We start from the raw sequence: 25,352 nt of genomic DNA, 5'->3' as shown, positions 1-25,352 counted from the left end.
GAGCAAAGCCCTATCTTATTCATTCCACAAACATTTATCATAGGCCTACTAAACTTTGGTTCCTGTTGTAAGTGTGATATAGAGAGAGCGTGTGGCAAGAAGTGCCCTTTGAGTGTGTAAGGTACAGACATGGAAGGTAGATCTTACCTGGGCCACTGACCGTACAGTCTGGATGGTGGAATGTAGATGGAATTGTGGCTGCTGACTTACTAGCAGATTCCACAGTGTGAGATGTGAGGCAAAGAGGAAAGTGTCAAGAGACTAAGGCTTGGGGTGAGTTGCAATGACAACCCCCAAATCCCTCAAGGGATCAAAGTTTCCAGTGAAATTGCTTATGACCCTCAACTGTCCTCAAAGGAAGTTCCCTAAGAAAATGCTTGTCCTTAACCCGGATCTCAACACTTCAGGACTAAAAAGAAGAGGGACTGTAAGAGTCCCTGGAGCTACAAGTTGGGCTACCACTGGAGGAGCTGAATATGAAAAACCGAGGTGTAAGATGAACAATACTAAGTCTTAATAATCAGCATGAGACTGAGATGCTAATTTCACATTTATACCTCACAAGTTGAGACGGATCTTTCAGCATCAATACAAAGTGCATTATGACAGGACTATAGGGAGCTCTGAGAACATATAGCAGGGGCATCCAAGTCCATCTAGGGTTCAGGGAAGTCTTCCACAAGGGAATGTTTATGCCGAGACCCAAGGGATCTCACTTCTCCCTTGCACACACTTCACGCTCCCCATTCCCAAAACAAACGAGGCCACTTCACCCCTCCCTACATTTGTACTCTGTTCCACTTGCCTAGAAAGCTCTTTCCTTCCCCACTACTCAGTTTGGTTAACTCCCACTTATCCTTTAAGATGCAACTCAAAAGCGAAACCATTTATGGCCACTACTTCTCCCCAAAAGAGGATTAAATCAGTCCCTCCACTGAGCTCTTCCAACACTTAGGTACACCGTATGGGGGATTGTGCGTGTACTTACTTGTCACCACCTATACTGTGAGCTCACAGTGGCCCAAGAGCCCAGCATGAGGCGAGCTCAATAGGTGTCTGCTGAATAATGGAAGGAACTAAAGATTGAATTTTTTTAAAGAAGTTAGAGCCAACCTGTATGTAGGGGGAAATGATTCAAGACACAGGGGTGAGCTGAGCCCCTTGGAGTGTTATCTCCCCAGAACCGAGCCTAGGTCAGGCTGACGTAACGACACGACCTATTAGCAGAATCTCAGTAGAAATAGGTTAGTTCCTTCCTATATCTTTAAGAACTAGAGGGTTCGTTTCCGCGCCTGCGCATTGAGAGAGTAAACGCCTTTCTTTTTCACCCTCCCTCCCCCACTTATCCCTATTCGGCTGCAGCCTCCTCCCATACTCCCCCTTCTTCTTGTCGGGTAATGGTCTGTCCCAGGGCGCCTGGCTCGTTCTAGAGGGTGACGAGCATAAATGGTACATCCTACTGCCTTCATTACACTCCATTTTCGCGTCTCCTTTGTTCTACTTCCCCCTACTGAATGAGGCTCAATAGGCTGGCCCAAAAGAAGGAGGGGGAGCCGGGCTGAGCGGACCGGTCTGAGCCAGTCTCCGGCGCAAGCGCAGTGCGGATAAACAGGAAGCGGGCGGTAGAGGCAGCTGCAGAGAAGACGTAGGGGTTTCGTGGGGGAAACAGTGAAAGAACTAAGGTTGTCGAGAGGGCAACAGAGGCTAACTGAGTACGAGTAAAGAAGCTTTGGCCATCTGCCTCCAGGGAACGGGAGCTTGCAGCTTTATTTTCGGCTTAGGCTTCCTGCTCCCCAGCTTAGGCTGAGGCAGCGGCTGACAAAGGGCTCGCTCCGGTGCCACCGCCCTTCTCATCCGGGCATTCAGGTCCCTGCGGAGAGGGAGGGGGAAGGGCAGAGGGGGAAGGGAAGGAGCCGTAGGGGCGCGCGCTTGGTGCGGAGGCCCTCTGCAGGGCTCCGGGCCTGGGGCCCAACGGACGGAGGCCGAGGAGGACCCGCAGAGGTGGCGGCGGCCGGAGGCAGGAGGATGGTGCAGAAGGAGAGCCAGGCGGCGCTGGAGGAGCGGGAGAGCGAGCTCAACGCCAACCCTGCCGCCTCCGCTGGTGCATCATTGGAGCCGCCGGCAGCTCAGGCTCCTGGTGAAGACAACCCAACCGGGGCCGGGGGGGCAGCGGTGGCAGGAGCGTCAGGAGGGGCTCGGAAGTTCCTGTGTGGCGTGGTGGAAGGTGAGCTCTTTGGCACGGGCTGGGCAAGCGCGTCCTCCCTCCCGCCTCGCCCCAGTACTAACACGTTTCTTCTCGTGGGTGGAGGTGGCGGTGGCGGTGTTTTAGGGTGCTCTAAAAGGGTGTTACTCCCTTGGGTCTGAAATCTGACCCTGCTAACACGAGGGAAGAGGAGACGGTGGGCAAGTCTCCCATCACGTTCTTAAATGGCGTCGAATTCTATGGCAATTAACAAGCCTGACCCCACCCGCCGTGGGAGCCGAGCCAGGCGTGCTCCTGCAGAGGCTTTCGTAAGGAGCCTTATTCTAGGCTCTGAGTTACATACTTGGTTGTATCTCGCGATCTTACTCCCTAGGGTGGTGCATTCACATTGAAAAATGTGTAGTGCTGCTGTCCCCGCCCTGTGGAAAAAAGATAACCCAGACGGAGGTGTTCGTACTCCTATAATTTCACAAATTCCTTTTTGCTAAGAATTTTTTTTTGCTGACCAGTTACCACCCACCACCCATTGAAGATTCGTTTGCAGCCTAGAAAATTGCCTTTTACCCTCTGCTGTGCTTTGCCCCTGAAGGACGAATCTTTAATTTTAATGTCTGAGATACGGAGTTTTAATTTAGTGACCGCAGAAGAGGTTTAAAAATGCCCTTCTCACCCTCTGTATTCCCTTTATTATTTAAAAGAAATGAAGAACTTTTTTGGTAGTTGGGGAAAATGACCAGAAGGTTGTGTCACAGTTAATGAATATAACGTACAAATAATTGGCCGTGCATTCTGTGGAAGCATGAATCAGTTACATTATTGTTCTTTCCTTACGTACAGCATATATTTGAATTTTATGAAGTATTTAGGTGTCTGCTATATTCTGCTGTGTGTAATGGTATGCATAGGAATAACTGTAAAATTGTTATAAAAACCCAAAGAGGTACGGAAAAGGAAAGAAGAGTTGCCCTCTTGGTTGAGTGCTTTAACTTTTCCAGTGTTGTCAGCAGAGTATTCATTTGGAAGATGCGTATGGTTACTATCTTTTAGGTAAAGTTTAATTGTAGGGGCAAACAGACTAATTTTCAGTAAGGAGTACTGAAAACAGTACATCAGAGGTATTTTTCTTACAGAATTTGGAGGAAGACAGAATGGAAAACTACTTTTGTATTTGAAGTCAAAGTTCATGAAAATATGATTACATTGTGTTAATATATCTGTTGACAATTTATTGGGCTTATTTGAGTGCAGGGAAATTCTAGGAAAAAATCTGTATTTTGTCATCTGAGATCTTGGCGTGAAGGAGTGCTGGAGGATACAGAAATTTTAGAGCTAGAATGAGACAAGGAAACTTGCGGGTCCTTTACACCTTCAGTAATTATGGAGAAAAAAGCTCGTAGTTTAAATAAGTTGGTTGGTTTTTCAGAATCGTATTGAAAGAGAACTCTATCAAATTGTCTTGTGTGTTGTACCCCTCTCCCGTTCCCTTGCATATTTTCTTAGTGACTAAGCACCTAATTTTTTTTTTGTATTTCTAAGTTAGCACCATTCCTAAAATGAGTGAGGATAGAAATATTGTAGGTATTGCCAGAATACCTTTTTTGTTTGTTTGTTTTCTTTCCCTGATAAACCTTTGTTGATTATAACTCTTGTGTAACAGCACTGCTTCCTCTTTGTGGTGCCAAATAACCAAAACCATGAACCTGACTCTCAAAGGGCAAAGTTAGGGTTTCCAAAGATTAAAACATTATACTCTTGAAAAATATTTATTTTTTATATTGTGTGAAGTAACTCTAAAAGGGTGTTTTGTTTAATGTCTACTTCTTTAAAAGAAAAGTGATAATTCTGAGTGTTCTAGGAAAGCTATAAATACTTGTATAAAATTTACCTTAACATTTTAAAGTTAATGTTTAGAGGGTGATTGTAAGCGGTTAAGTTTAATTCTCAAGATTGAAAATGTTATAGTTTTATATGTGGTTATGTAATGAATTTTTCTTTGGTCTGTTACTGTTCTTGTTTGTGGTGCACAATAACCATTCTGTCTAGAGATTGGAGCTTAATACATTTCAGAAATTTTGGTTTTAGGTTTGTCTCTTAGGTAGGTAGACAGTGTGTGTGTGTAAAAGAGTATTTTGATTCAAAATGCAATTTTAACTGTCTTCATGGCACTCTCCGGAAAGGTTCCCTTATCTCTTGAAGATGATTAGACGGAGTAGAAATAAAGGTTGGGCAAGCTGTAAGGTGTGTGATTAGCACAACACTGAGCTCCAAATACCAGTCTGGGGCTTATATCACTACATAAGTCATCAGTCTGCAGGTTTGTTTCCTGAAATGTGCGTTGGTTGTGCTTTGCCCCCAGCTGGGACACTCTGGAACAAGTTAAGTTCTTGAATCTTCTGTTGTTCAAACCTTTGCTCTAGAATTGAGATTGCTTAAGAGTTTCCTGTTTGGATCAGTTCTACTGCCGAATTTGTTGTGAATGTAGTTGAAGGCATTTTGGGGTCCCTTTTATAATATCAGGAAATTTTTTAAGAAAGTGATTATAAAATTAGGTCAGTCAGATTCTTTTAATTCTGTTCTTGATTTTTTTCTAACCTTACTTGTTTATCTCCCCTCCTTCCTTTAAAAGCAGTTTTAACTCCTCTTCTAGGTAGTTAATTGTTGTTTTTAGCAGTTTTGGATTACATTTCTTCCACTTCCTCCATTAACCAATTGAGATAATCTTAAAAAGTTGGATTTTATATGTATGAGGTCTTTTTTGGCAGTGTGAAGACATGTTGTTTAGCTGTTTTTAAATAACTTTATCATGTAAGTAATGTGTTCATGGTAGAAAAATCAGAAAATTTAAGCAAAAAGGGAATAAAAATCACCTTATAATGTCACTACCCAAACACACCTTAATGTTTTACTAAATGTTCTTCAGATTTTTGTATATCGTACACATTTTTTTACAAAATGAGATTGTATTTTATGTTTTATAATCTGCTTTTCTCAATAGAGTTTAACATTTTGAAACTTGAAAATAATTTCATTATTATTTTGAATTTAGGATTTTATGGAAGACCTTGGGTTATGGAACAGAGAAAAGAACTATTTAGAAGGTAAATTTTTATTATATAAAGAAGTTTTAAACCATTGTTTTCTTTTGTTTGAAAAAATACTAACTGAATGGGTCAGGTGCAGTTTGATCATTTATTACAGAAGTTGGTCTTTTACCTCTTCTTCACTTAGGCCAGTGGTTTTCAAACTTTCCTGGGGGAGCTGAATAGGTTTGGGATTTTATCTGCCTCACCCAGAGCTGTTGTGTTTTTAGTTAAGACTATTTAATATGTTGACATTCCTTCTAATATTTTTTACAATTTCACTGGATTACAGAAAGGTTCAAAGCTACTGCCCTAGAATATTATTAGCTTTTTGAGAGATGGAAATGCTCCAAGAAAAGGAAGAATATTGATATTTACAGCCTATACATGTTGCCTGTTTATACATGTGTAACTTTCTTTCCCCTTAAGGCTCCAGAAATGGGAATTAAATACATATTTGTATGCCCCAAAAGATGACTACAAACATAGGATGTTTTGGCGAGAGATGTATTCAGTGGAGGAAGCTGGTAATCTTTTTCCTTTTAATCCATAAATTCAGAATATATGTAGAAACAGACATATTTTTAAATGTAGTTGTACCAAAATTTATTAAGTATTTTATTTTTACTTTGTAGACATTTCCTTTTCTTCTATTAAGTCTTCATGAGTTAGTGCAGATTGAAACAGTAGTGCTCACTGCATAGCCATAGTATGATTCTGGGGATGCCAGTCTGACTTCACCTGTTTTGTGATCATAAATTGGATCTTTTTTCAATATATATAAATTGTACTTTTTTAACCTCTGCCAGTGGACTAAACAGTGAGCCACTGGACAAAGAGGTGCTGAAGTAAGGCTAGGCCAAGCCAAATGAGGCACAGATTTTATGGTACTCCCAAAAATATCAGTAATCAGAATAAATAATATTTTATGCAGTTTTAAGAACAAAAGTTAATGCAAAAAATCCATGAACAAAATATCAAAATTTTAAAGACAGGATCAATATTACTGATCCTTTTGCTTTAGTCTCAAGTATGGTTTGGTCTTGACTATTTGATTACTATTACTGATCTGTCTTTTTTTTAAAATAAAGACCTCACCCTAGTCCAGGTTTGAAGTGAAAAATCCATCACAAACTATCCTTGCTATGTATATTCTTATGTTGAGTTAGTTATATAAAATTCACATACTTCACAGAACTTCCTTGTAAATTAGACAGGTTGTGCTTTTCTTTGCATGAATGAGAAAACATTTTCGTACTGGGAGTTAAGTGGTATACGCATGAAGTTACAAGATGTTTGGTTATAGAGTTCAGCCAAGGCGCTGACGTCAGAAAGTTTTAAATTATGAAGAAACAAAACTTTATCCTGTCTTCATTGCGTGTTGTAGTTTACTATATATAACTTAAGTGTATCTTCAATGTAATTATTTTCTGGTGATGCTGGTAATGAAATTTAATATGATCTATAATCAAAATACAGTCAAATGTCTATCTTGAGTTACCACTGAAACTTATTTAAAGATATGGAATAGTATTTCAATTTACTTTGGAAAACTGTCACATTTTAAAAACTTAAAATCTGTAATGAATATTTTTCCTGTAGTTACAAAGATGAGGGGTCAGGATTGTTAAGGTCATCATCACTTAACCCCAGTTTGTAAGAAAATGTTTTTCTTTTTATTGTCACATTGAACATGCCAATTTTGTGAAATTTAAGGGACTTCCTTTCTTGACTCATTGAATTGGAGAAAATGACCTCTTCAGTTGAAAGGTGAAGGTTCTTTTAGTTTTATGTGCTGCTTTCTAAAAAAACATGGACTCTGTTCTTTAGAACAACTTATGACTCTCATCTCTGCTGCACGGGAATATGAGATAGAGTTCATCTACGCTATCTCACCTGGATTGGATATTACCTTTTCTAATCCCAAGGAAGTTTCTACATTGAAACGCAAACTGGACCAGGTAACTTCCTTACTTTTTCATTATAGTTTCCTAAATCAGTACTTGAAATTAAGTTTTGAGTTACTTTTGTGATGTTAAAAGGAAACCAAATTCATACTTTCTGTTTCTGTACAAAATTTTTACTTTAATGATTTTGATAGAGGGATATTTTCTGAAGTGAGTTGAAAGAGTTTTAGTGGAGGTACCAGTGCTTCTCAAACTTTTGCATAAGAATTACCTTAAAAAGTGCTTAGAAATGATGCTTAAAAGAATGCTAATAGTCTTTATTCTCAGATTCTTTAATGACTTGGCATGGGGACCTATCTCAATCTCCAAGTGGTTCATAACCACATTTCGAGAAACTGTATATTACTGGGTCCTTGACTGAGTTTGTGACTGAGATTATAGAAACAGAAGGTTTTACCTATTAGACATTAATTCTCTCAGTTATAGGGACAAAAGATGTAATTTGGTCTGGAAATGATTAGTTTCCCAAGATGAGAAGAAAAATAGATTAGGTAAATATGTGAACTGAACCTGATTGAAATCTAAATTCTGCTTAACATAAAAATTGTACAACTTCTTTTGTAAAGTATGTTTGTTGCTATATATATATGTGTGTGTGTGTGTGTGTGTGTATATATATGTTTGCTGGCTTATAAAATATATATTTAGGCAAAAGTTTATATCAGTGACATTAAAATGATTGGTAAAAAAATTTAAAGTAGCTAAATTTCCATTTATAAACTTTTAAGAGGTTATTTCCCTATTTGATCAAATGCTACTATGTTATTTCTGATTTATGGCCTAGTTAGGTTTATGTGCAAAGAGATTAATTAGGATCAGTATGTCTATATCTTATTTTATTTATTCATGTTTTTGTGTTTTTCTGACAGTTTGGTCTTTTATAATTAGTAGCTAAGGTGGTAGAAAGATAGGCCATGTTGTAAAAGCTTAGTTGAAACATACTGGCATATTGCATTCAAACCCAAATGAAAAATGAGTCCCCTGATTGTCTAGCTGTTCAACACAGAAAATGTAAAAACAATAGGTTTGGCTTTGAACATTTTACTAAAGGAAGATATTTGACTTTTAAATATAACTATTGTGTACTTTTAATATTTGGAATCTTGTGTTTTTTACTCTTAAGGTAAGGATAAAGCCTTTTGTTTTTTTCTTTTCCTAGGTTTCTCAGTTTGGATGCAGGTCATTTGCCTTGCTTTTTGATGATATTGACCATAATATGTGTGCAGCAGACAAAGAGGTATTCAGTTCTTTTGCTCATGCCCAGGTCTCCATCACAAATGAAATTTATCAGTACCTAGGAGAGCCAGAAACTTTCCTCTTCTGTCCCACAGGTATCGTATATAATAGTTTTATATTTAACTAGTTTTGAAATATTTAATGTTTAAAAGGCCATGTATGGGCTTGATTGTGCTATCCCCTCTCCCTTTGGTGTATAAAGGTAGGAATTGTTTTTCCGGAAGACATTTTTCAAGATCTTAAATCAGAGAAATTTTAGGGACTAATAAATTACAACTAAATAGGGAAAAGATTTTATGTATTTTTTTTAGTACTGCAAGTACAGTAGTTCTCCCCCCCCCCCACCCCGTACCCCCCTCCAGTCCTAAGGTTTTATTTATGCAGTTTCAGTTACCTGTGGTCAACCACAATTGGAAAATATTATACGCTACCCGCCTGTTAATCACTTAGCTATCTGGTTATCAGCTTGACTGTTGTGGTATCGTAGTGCTTGTGTTCAGGTAATCCTTACTTTAGTTAGTAGTGGTTCCAAGTACAAGAGCAGTGATGCTGGTGGTTCAGCTATGCCAAAGAGAAGCTGTAAAGTGCTTCTTTGAAGTAAAAAGGTGAGTAAAGTACAATAAGTAAGACATTATGAGAGACCCTACATTCACATTTATTTCACATTTATTATAGTATGTTGTCATAATTATTATTAGTCTTACTGTGCCTAATTAATAAATTAAACTTTAGTTATGTATGTATAGGAAAAAACATAGTATAAGTAGGGTTTGGTACTGTCTGTGGGGAAGTCTTGGAACATATCCCCCAGCAGACAAGGGAGGTCTACTATATATGAACATTACATTTTCAGGATTAAAGGAGGGATAGAATTATCAAAATTAAAAATAGAAAAAAGCAAGTTTACATAGCTTTTAACTTAGTCACTCCTCACTTCCTCCACCTTGTTTCTTATTTCTGCCCCTGCATCTCTGAATCCTTTCTTGCTCCCTCAACTCCCAATTGGGCTCTTACTTTCAGAAGTCAGCATAGAAAGCTTAATAGTTCCCCTTCATCCTCCCACCCCTTTCCTTCCCTGGTTCATTCTATTGAAATGTTTTAGTCTCTTTTAGTTGTCTTTCAAAATTCAGCTTGTAATGAGATTATACTTAGGATTACTTAATTCACAATCAATTGTAATTTTAGCTGCAGTTGAGGACTAATAGTTGTGAGCATAATGTTGCATTCTTTGTTATGATATTATCAATCTATCAGGCTTCTGATTATAACTTAGAAATGTAAGCAGTTCAGAATTATGTAGAAAATGCTAAAAATTCTAATTATTTCCTTTTTTTCCTAATTGTTTCTTTAGTAAACTTCTATTTCTAGTGATCATAAGGATTGATCTGTACTACTTTTGGAGGAAGAATATCAGTTTATGAATTGACTTTTTTTTAATGAAATGATTCTTAAATGAACTTCCCACTTGAGTATACTTCCTTTTGGGGTATAACCTAGAGACCTTTTATTATTTGGATGAAAAGAATTTAGAATTGGTAGATTTCTTTTTCCCTATTCCAAATCTTATGACCATTTCACTCCTGACTAATTTACTTATGTTCCCCCCAACATTCAGAATATTGTGGCACTTTCTGTTATCCAAATGTGTCTCAGTCTCCTTATTTAAGGACTGTCGGTGAAAAGCTTCTACCTGGAATTGAGGTGCTTTGGACAGGTAAGTCTTTTAAGATTTATACAGTGAAACTTTAATTAGGACCGAGAGAAATTGGTTCTGGTTAATTGGATACTTTTTTAAAAAATGAGCCTTAACTAGAAAACTTTGTTTAAAATTTTCTTTCTTTTACAAAGTATACATTCTTCACTTAATATTAAAAATCTTGTAGGTTCTCTAGTGAACCTAAATATCCTTTATTGATAAAGAATAACTCTATAGGGAACTGGACTAAAAGATGTTGATTCATCCCAGCCCTAGGAGACTGTTCTATTTTATAAAATGAAAGCTGTCGTGTAGATTAACAGCTAGTAATCAACAGTCTGTATTAGCGTTCATTATAAGAAGTAAGGGCAGAAACCCTTCCAGTGTTTAGGTTAATTGGGGTTTGTCTAATTAAGAATATACTGTATTATAATTGAAAAAAAATTATTCACAGGAAAATTTGCTTATTAACATATCACTTTGAGGAAGTTTGCCCAAATCTTTTAACTACTAATTCCACTTCTAGAAAAGTGATCTAAGGAAATATTAGAGGAATGGTGACTAAAACTGAGTATAAAGACATGTTGCTGTGCCATTTTAAAAAGAAAAATTGTTAGTACATATAACAAGGACAATAAAAAAATTATATGCATTAGTTTTTGAAGAATCATGTGTGAGGGTCTTTTAACAAAAAGTGGTCATTATTTTTAGGTCCCAAAGTTGTTTCTAAAGAAATTCCAGTAGAATCCATTGAAGAGGTTTCTAAGATTATTAAGAGAGCTCCAGTAATCTGGGATAACATTCATGCTAATGATTATGATCAGAAGAGACTATTTCTGGGTCCATACAAAGGAAGATCCACAGAACTCATCCCACGGTTAAAAGGAGTCCTGACTAATCCAAATTGTGAATTTGAAGCCAACTTTGTTGCTATCCACACACTTGCCACCTGGTACAAATCAAACATGAACGGAGTGAGAAAAGATGTAGTGATGAGTAAGTAGACTACTTGACCTTGACCTTGGGAGGAGAGCTGGGGTTAACTAGAGCCTTTGGCAAGTAAGTGTTCCTTTGTCATCACAATTTAAGAAATTTTTTAAAAGTGTGTTGTTTAGTCCTGAAAATGAGAGATACGTACTTACAGAAGGGCTCAGTGGCTTTGGATAAGTTACTTAGTAACCTCTTGGCTTCAGTTCTTTATTTTTAAAATGTGATTTAGCCTTTGAAGTCTGAATACTAGACTGACTAGTCTTAGTGATCCCATTATACCTGGAATTCTGATTCAGTTTGTTTTTAGGTAATTTTATTAAATGGGATATTTTAGATAACTTGATAGTCTTAATCTGAGTTATTTCATATATCATTTAGGTTCAGTTTACATGTATGGAACATATTCTCATTTTTTAAACATTGGCCTACTGATTTTTTATTTTTGAAAAATTCCTAGTTTCCAAGTAAGAGTACTGGCTAGTCGTTTTTTCATTAACATTTAGACACCTATTGTGTGGCAAGTGCATCTTTTTGGGCACCAAGGATGCAAAGAATAAAGTATTCCCTGTTTTTGAAGAACACATAGTCTGGTATTGGGTAAAACATAGAGGCAGCAGTAGTATGATAAGAGTTGACATAATTATAAATTGCCGTAAAAACACAGCAGAGGGAGTGATTATTTCTAATAAGCAAGTTTGGTGGTAAGAAACGATTTTTTAGAGGAGAGGATGCTTAAACTGGGTCAAAGTATGAGTAAAGTTTACTGGAGATTAGAGGATTGGTAGGCTGGATGTGAAAACACTGGACACTGTGTTTGGGGGTATTGAAGTGTCATATGATGCTTGGTGGTAGTTGTATAATTGTATTCTCTTTCTCTGTTTTGTACCCCTGCTTCCAATTCTGTTTATCGACTTAATGCCTGCCTTTAAAGCTCAGTCATTGTTACCTTCCCTCTCTCCAATAAACAGATTGAGGGTTACAATCTCAGTCCCCTCTGTATATGTGACACTACTACTTTTAAGGCAGAGCATTAAGAAGTAGAAGACGTTAGCCAAAGTGGGCCATGTGCAGGGAAATAAGAAGGAAAACTTAAGAATAGGGGATTTCGAATGCCAAACTAAAGATTTTAGACTTAACTTTTTTCTATTACTATCTTGGTTTAGAACTTCATTATATGCTTATTATCTGTGCTCATATGTTGCCTCTCTAATCACTTTTCTCTTCCTCCTCAAAATACATTTATTAATGTGCTACTTTTTTCATGATTATTTGCCCATTAAGTTATAAACTCCCAAAGAGTAGGAAATGTTTTCTTTTTTCTTTGTTTTTGAAGATACACAATTTATTGAGGTGAAATTCACATAACATAAAGTTAACCATTTTAAAGTGAACAAATGAGTGACGTTTAGTACATTGACAGTGTTTTGCAACCACTACCTATAGTTCCAAAACATTTCCATCACCCCAAAGTAAAATCACATACTTGTGAAGTAGTCACTCCTAATTCCCCACTCCCCCAGGCCTTGGCACCACCAATTTGTATTGTCTTTATGGATTTATCTCATTTGAATATTTTGTATAAATGGAATCATACAGAATAGAATCATACACAAATAAACTTTTGTGTCTGGCTTCTTTGACTTAGCATAATCTTCTCTAAGTTCCACTTCATGCAATTTATAGCAGAATAAAGTTCCATTGCGTATATGCAACATAAATTTTTTTTAATCCAGGGAATGTTTTCTTTATAGAAAGGATAGCACCTTTAACCTTGCATTCTCATTAATCGATACTCAGTGGACATTTATGAATGTCCACTCTCAGTGATCCTAAAATTTGTGGGTTTTATTTCAATTGGGATTTTATGTTTAGCAGTGCATTTAGGTGACTAGTCTAGGTGAAGTTGTTCAGTGAAGGTCCTTGGTTGTGTTTGCATTTTTGTATTTAAGGTTTGTTCTTATTCCAGTTCTTTGTTTCTCTGCTTCAATGTTAACAATTAGTGTTTTGCATTTGTCCCTCTAACTTGTCAGGAGACTTTTATTATCAAAACTTTTCATGCTCTTTCTCTTTGCAGCTGACAGTGAAGACAGTACTGTATCGATCCAGATAAAATTAGAAAATGAAGGCAGTGATGAAGATATTGAAACCGATGTGCTTTATAGTCCGCAGATGGCTCTAAAGTTAGCTTTAACAGAATGGTTGCAGGAGTTCGGTGTACCTCACCAGTACAGCAGTAAGTTTTGGCCATTCTTTATAAGGGGGTTGGATCACACGGGTGAGTCATAAAGTAAAGGACATTTGTGATGTGCTTAACATAGGCCCACCAAGCAAAATGAAATTTAGGGATTTAGAGAAAAATAATGTTTTTAAAATCTTACTTGTGGTCTTAAATAGCTTTTCAATTGATGGAATGCTAACTTGTTTTCAAAATATCTTTTGAAGTAATTTAAGTGTTTTTAAATCTAGATCTTCAAAAAAGAAGATAATAGTTGTTGGCATGTTTAGGAATGTTTTTCTTCTGATTCCTCTTTCCTTTCTTCTTTCCTTACTTCCCTGGTGGTTTTAGGGAAATTGCACCTTTTCATGGCTCATATTATTAGGAAGTGCGTATTGAGTTTCCAGTTACAGATGTGCTAAGAAAACATTTCTCTAGATCTAAAGTGTTCTCTAATTCTGATTATCTTTGTGGCAATTTGTTTTTGTAGGTAGGCAAGTTGCACACAGCGGAGCTAAAGCAAGTGTAGTTGATGGGACTCCCCTAGTTGCAGCACCCTCTTTAAATGCCACCACTGTAGTTACAACAGTTTACCAGGAGCCCATTATGAGCCAGGGAGCAGCCTTGAGTGGTGAGCCTACAGCTCTGACCAAGGAAGAAGAAAAGAAACAGCCAGATGAGGAACCCATGGATATGGTAGTGGAAAAACAAGAAGAAACAGACCACAAGAATGACAATCAAATACTAACTGAAATTGTCGAAGCTAAAATGGCAGAGGAATTGAAACCAATGGACACTGATAAAGAGAGCATAGCTGAATCAAAATCCCCAGAGATGTCTATGCAGGAAGACTGCATTAGTGATATTGCCCCTATGCAGACTGATGAACAGACAAACAAGGAGCAGTTTGTGCCAGGTCCAAATGAAAAGCCTTTGTACACTGCAGAACTAGTGACGCTGGAGGATTTGCAGTTACTTGCTGACCTATTCTACCTTCCTTACGAGCATGGACCCAAAGGAGCACAGATGTTACGGGAGTTCCAATGGCTTCGAGCAAATAGCAGTGTTGTTAGTGTCAATTGCAAAGGAAAAGACTCTGAAAAAGTGAGTATAACGAATTTACTTCCTTCTCTAGATTGACTAGATCCCCATACTAATGATACAGAAGAGGTCTTAAATGAGTACATTGGTAACTGGCAAAAAATTGACCACAACTTAGAATATGTTCTGTAAAATAGATCTGGACTCTGCTGAATCTGGTGCATATAGTTCCATAGTTTGATCTTATAGTTAGGAATGAGGGAAGGTCAAAGTTAATGATATTAGGAATATTCGTCAGTGTGGGCAGACACAAATACATTGCTTATCTAAAGAGTTCAAGCTCGTCGATTCTTTAATGTTAAGGTAAAGGTAAATTGCAGACATCTGCTAACAAACAGCTTAGTTTATGTTAGATTATTAGTTTATGTTAGATTTGTTAAGCTTGCAGTTTTTGAATCTTTTTATTGGTCCTCAATAGATTGAAGAATGGCGGTCACGAGCAGCCAAGTTTGAGGAGATGTGCGGACTGGTGATGGGAATGTTCACTCGGCTCTCCAATTGTGCCAACAGGACAATCCTTTATGACATGTACTCCTATGTTTGGGATATCAAGAGTATAATGTCTATGGTGAAATCTTTTGTACAGTGGTTAGGTAGGTGCACCAGGAATAATCTCTTCTCAGATATATTGTCACTTAAAAAAGACAGATTATCCCACAGGGAGAAAAACATGCAGGGTATTGGCCAACTCTTTAAATTCTTTGCCTAGCATTCTTTCAGAGGTGTAGCCATTGTTGCATACTGAGGTACAAGTTTCAGTAAATACATCGAGCACGTTGATTTTTCTCCCTTGGGCTAATTCAGCATAAATATCCTGAAAATGTGTTAGAAAGTACTGACTTTAACTTGTTCTGACTGAATGCTTCCTGGATGGGACCCTGTATACCACTTTTATCTGATTTGGAGATGAGACACTATGACTTATGACTGTGTAAGCTCTCTGCTGCTTGCTGTGTCTTGATACCATTAATGCTGTGTTTAACAGAATAGTTGCCGAAATGACCTAAAGGGCCTGGCAAGAGGAAGCCATCCTCCCAGCCCTGTGCGCATGCGAGCTTTAGTGGTGGGCTATTCTGGTGCTACTTGGTATTAATTCACATGGCTTTTTATCTCTCTGCCAAGTAATTGGTTTTAGCAGGGGATGGAAATTGCAGTCCCCTAAAATCTCTCTGTTCATTAAATGGACTTCTGGATGTTCTTTTAAAACAGTTTATTTATTTATTTTTTTTTGGGGGGGAAGGGGGAATGTTCAAACTTGGTAAAAAGCACCAGCATGGCCAAGTTTCTCCAGGGACCTCATTTCATTTCCAGGTTATCATTCCAGCTATAAGGAATATGTAATGGACTTAACATACAGCACACAGCAGGCAGCAAGGCTAACCGATGTCATAGTTTTCATAGTAGTCACAAATACTATAATGGGTTAGATGGTCTTGGTTGTGAAGTAGATGTGAGGCACTGAGCTTAGGTTAACTAAGGAGTAGTAGCAATGAGATCTCTCACTTTCTGCCTATATACTCTAGGCTTTTATATATTAAAAAAACAATAGTTTCCTGGTGGTAGAACTAATCAGCAGCTAAAAATAGTTTTTGTTAATTTGGAAATATAGAACTTTGAGTTCTTTATATAGCACACTAGGTAGAAGAATTTTGACCTCTTGTTAAAAGGCTCCAAGTACCTGTTTTCTGTGATAGATGTCTGCCTTTAGGCTTAGGAAAAACCTCTATGTTGGTTGACAGCAATTGCCTTTCAGGCTCCTGGCCTGGGAAGGGGGTTATAATTAACCCTATAAGGATTTAAATCTTAAGTTTCTGCCCTGAAATCTGGATTATTGAGTTTGAGAAAGTATCACTGAAAACACTTGATAATTCAGCTTTTAGTTCAAGAATTGTTAAATACTAAATTCTCGATTATATACAATGTTGTTTATTCTCAGGCTTTTACCTCTGTATTATGCAATTATGGGGCGGCTTTCCCCAGTTGTGTAGATGACTGTTATATAAGCTCAAGGTCAGAGCATCTTAGAAGTTTTCAATGATCATCTTGGCATCCACATAGCTTTACTAAAAGCTCACCACAAGGAGAGTATTTTCATGGTTTTGTAGTAATTTCAGGGAGTTACTAATTAGAACCCTTTGTTTTCCTCCTCTCTCCAGTCCAGCTGGCATTCAGTCCTTTAAAGAATGTGGCTATGCAGTACTTTTGATTACTAACGACTTCTATTATCTTCTTCCCCATTGTGTACAGATGGGAGAATCCTCAGCACAAGTGTCTACTACTATTGGATGGACAGCGGCAGATGTTCACAGCGCGTCATGATTAATTAGTTTAAATTGAAAGGTTCTATCTGTGAGGTAGCTCAGGTAGATCTAAGGGCAGTAGGCATGAACTGAAGTCACGTTTGCGCAGCGACTGAGGCATTAACCATGTTTTCATTTACACAGCTCTTCGTACATGCAGCCTTTTATTGTAATAGTTGGAAGTGCTAGTTATGTTGTAGTCTCAAAGTGGGGGGTAGGGGAAATTGGCTGATCTTAAAGTTTGAGAGGTACAGTTTTTCCCTGCAGTGTAAATTTACACTGAGCTATGGAATGGGGCAGGTTTTCTTGATAGACTAATTTTGACCCTATTTCATATTGATTTTATAAATATTACATTATATGTTTTTTTAAAAGTACCCCTACCCCTAAAACAATGACAAACCTGGATATCTCTTAATGGGTCTGAATTGTCAAAAAATTGGTTTGCTTTGGGACTGTCTGACTAGCACACTATACCTTATACTGATGAGACTGTTAACTTGAACAGGAGGTAGAATGCTGTCTTCAAATGGAAAAGAACTATATTGCGCTGCTTATCTTGTCAGAAGACTAGGCAGGTGATTTTGATTTGGCCTCTAAATACTTGCCTTTAACCTCTTGTCAGCTGCCTTTATTTGTTTATGAAGTTGGTTAAGTGGTGAACCTTAATGCTGACTTTAGAACCTCTGCTACTCTGTGCATATGTTCAGTGCACTGTAAAGAATATAAAGATTAAAACGGTCAGAGGAGCCAGATACTGTCATATACTTTTAAGAAAAGTATGTCTTAGTGCTGGACACATCAGGAGCATCTTTCTGCTCGCCTTAGTTCTCAGATCCAGACTGGTATTATGACTAGCCAAGTCCGAACTTGGATTTTTCATCATGGGGGAAAAAAAGCTCATTGTGTTTCTCTGTCATCTTAGTTAAAAATTTATTTGTTCTGCTGGCTTTAGTTTTCTGACAAGATTAACCTTTTTCTCCCCTATTTCCCTTTCCTGTACCCTTCCTCAAAATGTAAAATGTGACTTCAGACAGGTTTAATTCCTTCATGGGCTGTGATAATAAAATGTCTTATCTCTCTTTCATTTCACTTTATAGTTACTGTAATTTCACTAAAGAGCAAGCAGCTGTCTTGATTTTTATAGCTGTTTCTAGGGAATATGTAAACTTGACTCAGACAAACTTGAGACTTTCCAATTTTGAAAGGGTAGAACTTTTAACAGTGATTATTCATTAATCAGAGGAAGGAGGAACATCAATGTTGAAATTACATTATGAATTAAAAAATTATTATCACAGCCCTGTCCTGAAAACCCTGGGTTATTATTATTAGAGAGCTATTTCCACAGTGTTTGTTAGTTTGTTGGACGTTTGAGACCCCAGGAAATCCCCTTTCTCGTAACGTTCTCCGCTTGGATCTGATCTCAACAGGGTGTCGTAGTCATTCTTCAGCACAGTTCTTAATTGGAGACCAAGAACCCTGGGCCTTTAGAGGTGGTCTAGCAGGAGAGTTCCAGGTATCAATATGAATTCACAACTGAATTGACATTTTCTTTGTTTTATGAGAAACCTTATGTTGCGCATCAGATGGCTGGAAGGATTGGTCTGCCGAAGGCTTTCTAGTCCCAAATTCAATTTAGTTACATAGCTGGATTTTAAATCAAATTTTCCTCCTCTTTCACAGTAATTTCTGAAGGAGATGCTGCCAATTCCCCCCGCGCCTGCGAAGCGCAGCGGCTCTAGGTATACACTTCACATTGTTTCTTTGCAGGTCGCACAGCATTTTAATCTGCGCCCGCAATGCACAATGCGCGCATGCTTATCTGCCAATGGAAACTCCATGAGCAAAAAAGATGCATGAATGTACAAGTGAATGGCGAAAGCGATTTTGGATACTTTCTCAATTATTTCATAAAGAAAACTTATATGTGAAAAAAAAATTAATGCAAATGTGAACAAAATATAAAATCTTTTTTGGTGTTAGATTTTGTTCATGGACTTTTCAGGTGCTCTACTTTTCTCCCCCCAACAGGTGCTCTGCTGCGCACAGCAAACTGAAGCGCATTGCTTTGGGAATAAAGCGTCTCCTGGACAGATAACCCTCTTCAGACCAAACCTCTCCTCCTGACATTCTGTTCTGCCATCTTTTAGTAGAGAGATGGTCTATGTTAAGATCGGTTTAAAAAAAAGATTTGTCATAATTGGAATCAATTTTTTTTTTTTAAACTATAAATCTAAATCCCTATTAATGTGCCATTAAAACTGTTTGGGTAATTTCTATTCAGAAGCAATCCCCTCCCCCAGCAAAGAGGTGTTTATATTAGTAAAGCATAGTATACCCCTCTTCTTTAGGTCTGCCTGCAGTAGCCAGTTAATATTAAGTTGGTAATCTGCAGTGCACACACCCATGTAAAGAAATGGATATCTTCTCAGCACTAATCCATCTCCTTTTTCTTTCTTCCCACAGCGTTTGCTGCCTATTGATGGGGCAAATGATCTCTTTTTTCAACCACCCCCACTGACTCCTACCTCCAAAGTTTATACTATCAGACCATATTTTCCTAAAGATGAGGTAATTGTCTACCTACCAACTTGGTATATGGTTATGGTACACACAGTCTTTCTTTGAAAACTCTGGTTAAAAGAATCAGTTCTGTGTCTTAAAATATGAACATTAGATGGAGAAAGTTAACTAAAACATTGAATGTGGGGATATTTAAGGAGAACCTAAGGAGTTCAGGTTCCTAACATCTTGTGCTAAGTTCTTTAATTCCTCCCTTAGAAAAATCAGATAAAATATATTCAGAGTTGGAATTACTAAGTAGTCAGTATGTCTAAATGATATGTTGTCTTTGGTTGATTTTCTCCAATGTATTTGTATTCTGTAATTTTTAGTCGTGAAGTGCCTACAGGCTATTGATAGTTACAGATAAAAGCAAGCCTGTTTAAAGACAGTAACGTGTTTAGAACATTTTAGATGTATAGAAAACTGAGATATCCTCATTTAGCATCTACTGCTTACTATCTATAACCATGCTGCTTTCTCCTGGTTTTACAGCTGCGACTCAATGAATAAATATTAACAAAGTATAAGTGATAATTATGACATTTTGTTACTCCCTGTCTTAGAAGTCCAGTCTATGAGTCACATGGTTGTTAAATTCTCTTGCCATTTTTCTTGATGTGTTGCTTAACTGGACCATATTTTCAGGCTTCCGTGTACAAGATTTGCAGAGAAATGTATGACGATGGAGTGGGTTTACCTTTTCAAAGTCAGCCTGACCTTATTGGAGACAAGTATGTGATGAAGTATTTGGATTTGTTGGATTTGGGAGTAGACATTTTAAAGCTGGGTTTATTAGATTGAGAGGAGGTGATGACTGGAAGGAAATATAATTTTATAGACAGCTCACTTTATAGTTTTAATAAAATCTGAATATTAATGTATTTCCAGCTTTTTTGTACACCAAATATAATTTTCATAAGTTGTCATTCAAGTGCATTGGGCCTTATATTACTGAGGTCTGAAGTTTTATGTTAGTTATTTAAAAACTCACTTTGGCTTCTTGTCTTCTGAGCAGGTTAGTAGGAGGGCTGCTTTCCCTCAGCCTGGATTATTGCTTTGTCCTAGAAGATGAAGACGGCATATGTGGTTATGCCCTGGGCACTGTCGATGTGACCCCCTTCATTAAAAAGTGTAAAATTTCCTGGATTCCTTTCATGCAGGAGAAGTATACCAAGCCAAATGGTGACAAAGAACTTTCTGAGGCAGAGGTAATAACACAGGTTTAGAGTTATACTATGGTAATTTTTTTTTAGAAAATACTTATTAAAATAAAGTGAGGAGGTATATCTTAAAATCTCACTGCTTTCTAAATTTTTTTCAAAATTCTTAAGGGTTATTCTGAGCATGCTATTTTCCACTTCCTTCAGCATTAGAACAGTTTCTTGTTTGGAAGCATTGTCTTAATAATTCCTCAAGTCAAAATACTAAACAATTAAAGAGCCATTCTTTTCCATACCTGTTTTTTGAAGCACCAAACTTAAGGATATTATGGTCTCTTTCCTGAGTACCCAGGACAAGTTTAGGTAATTAAAATCTCATTTACTTGGTTGTCAGGAGTCTAACTTGCCTTCTCAGCAGTGCATTTCTCCGTGTAATTAAGGGGCAATCAGGGTGAGCTTCTCAGAGTCTACTTTCTGATAGGAGCCCTTATGTCTGTCCCAACTTCAGTGAATTTTTTTTTTGATTAATGAATGGTATATATAATACATGTAATACATATTTTCAAATAGTTCCATCTTAAGGATAATTTTTATGTTCAATAAATACTTCGAGAGAGATATATATACACTCTTATTTGTAACAGTCTTTTTTCCTTCCGTGTTGCTCCTCTTTTCTGAAATTCTCTACCCTTTCCCCACACCAGTGTACTCAACATTCTTTCCATGGTGTTTTATTATTTTTTACCTTTTGTCACTGGCCAGATGGCTGTGCAATAAAAGAGGTTGGTTCGGAGTGGCCTCACTGACTTGGCGCATTACCTTGACACGGGCTGCAGCATGCTGGTGACTCAGCTATTGATGTGTTGCTATTTCATATCTGACAGTTACAGTTTTCTTCATAGGAACTTATAAAGAATGATCAGAGTGTGTCTATTAAGAAATTTTTTTAAATGTAAAATAATACAAAACAGAATTTACCATCTTAACTATATTTTAAGTGTACAGTTTAGCAGTGTTAAATACATCTACATTTTTATGCAAGGTACACAAACTTTTAAAGTTACTTTGAATGATTTTAGATTTACAGAAGTTAAAAAAAAATAATACAGAGTTCCCGTATATCTCATTCATTTTCTACATTTGTCCAAGTCTAAGAAACCAACTTTGGTACATCTCTGTAAATTCCACATTTTACTCACTATATTTTCCACTAAAGTCCTTTTTCTGTTCCAGGATCCAATCCAGGATACCACATTATATTTAGACATAGTTTTTAAAAGTGAAAACGCTTCAGCTAGAATCATCAGCTAATTCTGCATGTGCTAATTATAATAATGACTGGAAGTTATTGACTATTTTCCTTTCCAGTTGCTGAGTTCTATAGTTTGTTAATATATAAGTATCTGTTGAAAGTCAAGAGATTTTAATTTTTACAGAAAATAATGTTGAGTTTTCATGAAGAGCAGGAAGTATTGCCAGAAACTTTCCTTGCCAACTTCCCTTCTCTGATAAAGATGGATATTCACAAAAAAGTAACTGACCCAAGCGTAGCCAAAAGCATGATGGCTTGCCTCCTGTCTTCACTGAAGGCTAATGGTGAGTGCTTATTTATAGAGTTGCTGGTGTTTGGGTTAGGTGGAGACAGGACCATATGTAAAGATAAAAAGAAAGGAGTTAATTACATTTTTTTCCCCACCATTATGGTTTGACTTCTGAATTATTAATTGTGCAAGAATTGCATGTATATTAATCATTGAAAAAGGCTGCCTGTTTTTACACTGTTGATGCTTATTTTGAGCCCCAGTTAAATAAGAAGTGAACATGAGGTTATGTTTATTTTGCCAGGAGACTCATAAATGATAGTTGAAATTTAAGTAAACCTCAGGGAGAAATTTCATTTAGGAGTGCAGAATTGCCAATTTTTTTGAGTTTATGTAAACTCAACCTTCAAAAATACTTTGTTTTACATTGGTAGTATGAAAACTTTATCTGTGACGAGCCAGATAATAAGTATTCTAGGCTTTAAGGGCCACATAGTTTCTTTGGCATATTCTTCCTTTTAAAAATCTAAAAACTGTGTTTAGTCTTCGGGCAGTACAAAAGAGGGTTCATTAAGCCCTCATTAGAGGGTTGTTGATAGATGAGAATGCATTTATTGTTGCATTTTTACATTTGAATCAGTGGTGTCCCTTCATGGGATATTTAAACAACTGTCTGAAGAAAGCATAATTTTCAATTTTGTGCTTGGAACTGAATCATGCAAAGGGGTACTGTGAGGTATGTCTTCAGTGTATACAACACATTCTGGTTATGTTGGCTTATGACATAAGCTGGAATAGGCTCTGCCCTGTGGGCCTCTCAAAAGTACTTTATATTAAAACATCGAACAGAGGTATTTTTTGCTTTGAGTTGTTTTTTTTTTAATTTAGGTATAATCGACAGGTATAGTTTGATTTGAAATAGCAAAAGAATGATCACATTCAAGCTAGTTAACATGTCCATCATTTAAGATAGTTTCCACTGCAGTATTCAATATTGATGAGTATTAATACTGATATAATTAACATGCATTTTAAAAATTGTAAGATTTAGGAGTTGGCATGCCCAAACTCCTACTAGGATCTATTTGGAAAATAATAAAGATTAGTCACAGTTCATATCCATAATTCTAACTAAGTGACACTTACATTTTGATATTTTATTTCTAGGCTCCCGGGGGGCTTTCTGTGAAGTGCGACCAGATGATAAAAGAATCCTGGAATTTTACAGCAAGTTAGGCTGTTTTGAAATTGCAAAAATGGAAGGATTTCCAAAGGATGTGGTTATACTTGGTCGGAGCCTGTGATGTTTATTGGAACCATGAACTGTTGGAAAGTCTCTTAACTTCATCTGGCGGGTGGTGGTTGGGGTCTTCATACAGTTCAGCCTCTGGAGCGGCAGTAGATCAGCCGATTGGGATTGGAAACAAAGAAGACTATGTAAAACTCACATACCGTAATTTGAGATTACACACTGGTTGGAACAAGATAGTATTTGCTACAGAGTCTGTAAGAAACAAAGATGTGGGCCTCCTTTTTGGGGTCCTGTGTTAGGTGCCAAGACCTCTTACATGGGCTTATAGGGAGGGCGTCTCCAATAAATGTAGTCAGCACTGTTTTCTGCATCCAGTGTTGCATTTCTCACCTAAAAGTTTTCAAAATTATTTGTTGTCAATCCTAGGCTTATTGAATGAAATGTCTCATTTTGGGGGGACATGGCAGAGGTGAGGAAGTTAGTGGGTTTCAGAGGCTTCAGGATGAAAATTCCAAGTGGGATGGTTGTGGCATAGTTTAAGCTGAATAAATGATTGCAATTTGGAGCAGTTTTTATGCTTTTTGTAAAGCCTTGGCCAGTTGTCTCTTGTAGTGACAATTGGTCCAGGCATGTTGTGCTTTGTAGGGACAAATGTGCAGTTTGTGGCAAAAGCCTAAAAAAGATAAATTTGTAAATTTTTTGTATATAAACTAGCTGTGATCTGACTACCTTTGTGTTTACTAGTTTTGTAATTTTTTTTTCATTTTGAAAATGCAAGGGTTTGATTTCAGGATGGCACTTTGAATAATGTAAATCAGTGGAAGGTGGATTTTCTTTTTCTTTCTTTTTTTTTTTTAGTTTTATTATTTTTAAAGTGCCTCCCACCTAGTTCTAGGCTGTGGCCATTTTGGGTATAAGAGCCTAATTTGATACTCAATTTGTGGCAAGTTCAGTCACTTCTAGAAGTTAACCTCCGTGCAGGTCAGCATGTGAAATGTTTATTTTGATATCTGTGTAGTAGGGTTCAGGGATTGATTGGTCCCATTTGCCCTCAGATCAGTTGTCCTTTAATTTCTAGACCTGTTACTACTGGTTTTAATAAATTAGAGTCTTTTATTCTTGCATGTTTGTATCTAATTTTTAAAAGAATGAGCACACTAACCAGTGACTTAATGGTTACCCTCCCCCCCCCCTTTTAACCACAGATTCTGAAAGCTTCATGTATTTTAATTTAGATTTGGTGTTTTTTTTTAAGGGTTCTGAGCATGAGGCTAGCAAATAATCTCTGCAGGATTCATTTTTTTCATCATGGCTGGCTGACTTCATAGATTCTTAACAGTATTTTGTTAACTTGCTTCCCTGCAGTTTTGTATCAGCTGTTTAACTTTGAGCTGAGGAGGAAAAGGGCAAGGAGAAGGAAACTTAGAATATATTTTCTTTCATAGAGTCCCATCAGTGTTGGGCCTTGAGAGAGTCTCAAGTGGTATTTAGTGACTTTCAACCAAGGCCTGGGAGTGTGCACTGAATGTGTGAGATGAAGGGAGGGAAGAAAGGAGACCTCCTCATTTTTAGCATAGATATCTTTTACTGATAGAAACCAAGTTTGCATTTTCAAGGGCTGAGGTGTAAAAGGATTGTCTCTACAGGATAATCGTTTAAAATGGCTTCATGTCACTTAGGTTTTAAGTACATTTCATAGACTAGTGGACAATTCTACCATTTTTATCTGGAGGATTTCAGGGTCAACCTATGGAATCAGGATTTTTAGCAAGTTTGCTCGTGACTTATTGGCTTTTAATAATCACTTTGGCTGGTCTTCTGGTCACAGATTGCTTAACTGAAACAGATGTCCAGGCCTATACCTTCATCACTCTAGTATCATAAAGTACTGTGCTATCTTCTATGGTTAAGAATATTTATTAAGGTTGGAATGACATTTCATTGATTGTTTAGATCACAGCTCAGTTCCTGTAGAAAATGAACTGTAAAACTATCTGAAGACCATGCAAGAGGCAAAATAAAACTTGAAGTGAATGTACGTGG

The 25,352-nt window shown here is 37.2% G+C and overlaps 1 protein-coding gene across 1 annotated transcript; it reads left to right on the top strand.

Moving 5' to 3' along the window:
- The first annotated feature begins 1,576 nt into the window (after nucleotides 1–1,576).
- OGA (O-GlcNAcase) lies at nucleotides 1,577–25,347 on the top strand. The gene is made up of 16 exons (XM_016120014.2): nucleotides 1,577–2,224; nucleotides 5,250–5,301; nucleotides 5,713–5,810; nucleotides 7,114–7,244; nucleotides 8,410–8,581; nucleotides 10,102–10,200; nucleotides 10,894–11,178; nucleotides 13,247–13,405; nucleotides 13,878–14,491; nucleotides 14,907–15,081; nucleotides 18,222–18,307; nucleotides 19,258–19,362; nucleotides 20,002–20,087; nucleotides 20,372–20,564; nucleotides 21,953–22,112; nucleotides 23,225–25,347. Exons 1-16 carry the CDS (start codon nucleotides 2,026–2,028, stop codon nucleotides 23,359–23,361), a joined length of 2,751 nt encoding a protein of 916 aa, XP_015975500.1. The 5' UTR covers nucleotides 1,577–2,025; the 3' UTR covers nucleotides 23,362–25,347.
- Nucleotides 25,348–25,352: the final 5 nt, after the last annotated feature.

The sequence above is a fragment of the Rousettus aegyptiacus genome, unplaced genomic scaffold (genome assembly GCF_014176215.1).
Source record: "Rousettus aegyptiacus isolate mRouAeg1 unplaced genomic scaffold, mRouAeg1.p scaffold_m13_p_6, whole genome shotgun sequence".
NCBI classification, from domain to species: domain Eukaryota; kingdom Metazoa; phylum Chordata; class Mammalia; order Chiroptera; family Pteropodidae; genus Rousettus; species Rousettus aegyptiacus.
The sequence above is the reverse complement of the archived record's forward strand: the minus strand, read 5'-3'. Positions and strand labels throughout refer to the sequence as shown.